A 3,020-nucleotide genomic window follows, 5' to 3' on the forward strand; every position below is an offset into this window, starting at 1 on the left:
GTGTGTGTGTGTGTGTGTGTGTGTGTGTGTGTACCCTGTGGTGAACTGTCTGGTTACTTACTGGAGTCAAAACACCCAGTCCTCGAATCCTTGGGCTGTCTGGTTCTTTTTCAGTCTCAATCTTTTTTTTCCTTGACGAATTTTTAAGTAAAATATTAATTGTTCACACCAAATGCAAACCAGCTGTCCCTGCGCCCTCCTGGTGCTCGCTGGATCTACCCGACGGAGCGAGCACCTTGAGGTGCCTGCGGCGCGAGCTGGTTTCCCGCATGCTGCGCACCAGAGAGGGGAAGGAACAAGGGGCAGCGCCAGGCACAGGCTTGCCACTGTTGGAGCCCAGACACAAAGAAAGAAAACTGCGAGCCACCTCTCTGCAGCACCGGTCACCCGCCACCAGCCTGGGGCCTGGGGCGGAGGGAGGGGGGCTTTGACACTGGGCTCCCTAGAAAGGGCCCTCAGGTGGGCAACCGTTCTTTCCCAGCTCCCTCTCTTCCTGCGTCGCACGTCCAGCCCTGGCCTCCAGGCTGGGAAGAGTCCTTGAGTAGCCCTCTAGGGTCACCTCACCTCCACCTCCTTCCAAAGGGACGCCAGCAACTGCCCAACCCGTGCCCTTTCCCTCAGGGGTAAAAGACTGGATAATCGCTTGATGGCTGAAATGCAGTTATGTCACTAGTTAGACCCGGTCGTTCCTGAGAAGCACAGATTGCATCTATGATTCTAAAAACAGCCCTGGGAATCTTGCCCCATTGGATTCTCTGCATCTTCGGTTTATCAAATTTACATAAAGAGGGTGGATTCTACATTTTAGGGCCCTTATCTAAGGGTTGGGTTTACCCCAGGGCTACACGGAATGCTTTGAGTGTAGTGGATTTTGAGTCTTTGGTCTGGTGCTTCTGTCCCCCAGGTGGCCCACCGTAGGATGCTGATAGCAGGCGCCTTCCAAGGCATCCACTCCTTCATCCCCAGTTTCTCTTGCCCACACTGCTCAGGGAAGTAGATGAGGTGACAGAAGAGGTAACAGGTTCCTTTTCTTTGATTCTGAGTGCTCCAGGAGGGGATTATTTCTGTGGACCCCCAGAACCCAAAGTTCTGGAAAAGGGGGATAGTACATTTTGTTTTATTTAGTCGTTTGCTAATGAAAATCAACTCTGCTTCCACCTGTCTTGTTGCGGAAGTCATGAATGATTGTGTTTTCTCTGGACCAAGAGAAGCCTAAGTAGTATTCTTGGGACTCATTAACTCCCCTCCCCTCTCTCTCTGGTGGCGGGGGTGGGATGTTGTGACGGTGTCTCCTGCTGGTGATGTTGCTTCTTCAGAGACCAGGGCAGGCTGACTGACTCTGGAGCTCCAGGTTCCCAAATCTGACTTGTTCTATAGATTTCTATCTGCATCATCTCTACCCCCATATTACCAGCACTATGGGATACCATCTTCATCCAGGGCTCCACAACACCCAGGGCTGTCCAATGAGTATTGCTATTTTAATATTGGGTGGCTCATAGGGCCGTCCAGTCCACCACCAAAGGCTGACCTTTTGGAGGGACAAGGGTGACACTGGCTCCTGACCATCAAAACTTTCCAACTTGGGCACACACACACACACACACACACACACTGATCTCTGCAGGGCATAGTCCCCAAGTTGGTAGTTGAGTAGGAGAACTCAACTCCCACTGCTAGATGATCACCTGGGACCAAAACCAATGTTTTAATTCCCCCCTCCCAACTTCAGCTTTCATGAGTATCTCAGAGTGAGACAGTCGCTTCTGCTCACGTGTAAATATCAGGTAAATCAAATAAAGTGGGAAAAGAAAAATCACTATGGAATACAAGACTCCCCTTTCAGTGCCTTTTGCATTGCTTGTTCCTGCTTAGCAGGAGAGAATGGGGAGCCAGATGGGAGCTTTCAATTCGTTAAAGCTGTAGTGTCGGGCAGACCGCAAGGCGAATGGAGAATTGAAGCAGCGATCTGGATAAATCCGGGACAAAGCGCTAAACTCTCTAGAATTTTGACATATTTTGGCGACGCGTGTTCATGTGGATGAGTGCACAAAGGATGCATTCATTGCTCGTGTGATTGCTTCAGGTCTCCACTTGCTTTGTGTGGGTGAGAGGATTGTCCTTCCAGGCCGGAGCCAACCTCCGGCGAAAGGTGTGCTGCGCCAAGTCCCCTTTGTGGCGCATCCTGCTGGCGTTCGGATCCCCAGCCCCGCCGGGGTTCCACACTGGCGGGACCGGCACCTAGCAAATCTTCCAGGCGCAAGTGGCAGATCTTCTTCACCTCGCCCAGGGCGGTGCGCAGCTCGGACTCGGGCTGGCAATGTAGCCGGCGGGCTAGCTCCCGGGGCACTGCTGCGCGGTCGCTCAGGCGCGCAGCTAGCACGAAAGGAAAACCGAAGCGCTTGCGGTACAGCGCGTTGAGCTGCTGCAGCCGCAGCACGTCGTCTGCGTCCAGGCTGATGAGGCCCGCTTGGCTCTGCTCCCGCAGCGATTCGGCGGTGAGCGTGCCCTGCTGCAGATCGCGGCCCGCTAGCTCCGGGTGACAACGTAGGATGCCCTCAAGGCCTGCGGAGAGAAGCACAGACACACACCAGCAGAGGGTTACTCCCTGCACTTCAGAAAACCAAACTGGGTCCCTGGGTAGTGGTGTCCCTCTCCAATAACGGGATGCGGGTCCCTCCGTCCCCCGCCAGGACCCGGGGGCGGGGCGCGAGTGACAGGTTTGGCCTTTCAGACCTGGGGGGGGGGATCCTGGACTGGAGGGGGGGCAGGGGGAGGGAGAGGGAGGAAAGGGAGGGAGGGAGGGAGGGAAAGAGAGAGTTTTCCTGAGAGAGAGAGAGAGAGAGAGAAATAGACATGTTTGGAAGTTTTGACCAAAGAATGCCTGGAGTACACTGTCACTGTCTCAAAGGTAAGCTGTTAGAAATAAGATCAAATAAAAACTGTTTCATGCACTGTTTATATGTGCACACTTGCAGTAAGTTATTGGAAGTAAGTTCTCAGAGCTTTTCTAAAGAGAT

The 3,020-nt window shown here is 53.4% G+C and overlaps 1 protein-coding gene across 1 annotated transcript in view; it reads right to left on the bottom strand.

Annotated features, from left to right (window-relative positions):
* Positions 1 to 1,693: 1,693 nt before the first annotated feature.
* Positions 1,694 to 3,020, bottom strand: part of Urad (ureidoimidazoline (2-oxo-4-hydroxy-4-carboxy-5-) decarboxylase) — a 10,637-nt gene continuing 9,310 nt past the window's right edge. Inside the window, exon 2 of the mRNA XM_005344708.1 lies at positions 1,694 to 2,565. Coding sequence (XP_005344765.1) covers positions 2,063 to 2,565 — 503 coding nt within the window. The 3' untranslated portion in view covers positions 1,694 to 2,062. The remainder of the gene's footprint in view (positions 2,566 to 3,020) is intronic.

Source organism: Microtus ochrogaster, chromosome 2 (assembly GCF_000317375.1).
Source record: "Microtus ochrogaster isolate Prairie Vole_2 chromosome 2, MicOch1.0, whole genome shotgun sequence".
Lineage (NCBI taxonomy): Eukaryota > Metazoa > Chordata > Mammalia > Rodentia > Cricetidae > Microtus > Microtus ochrogaster.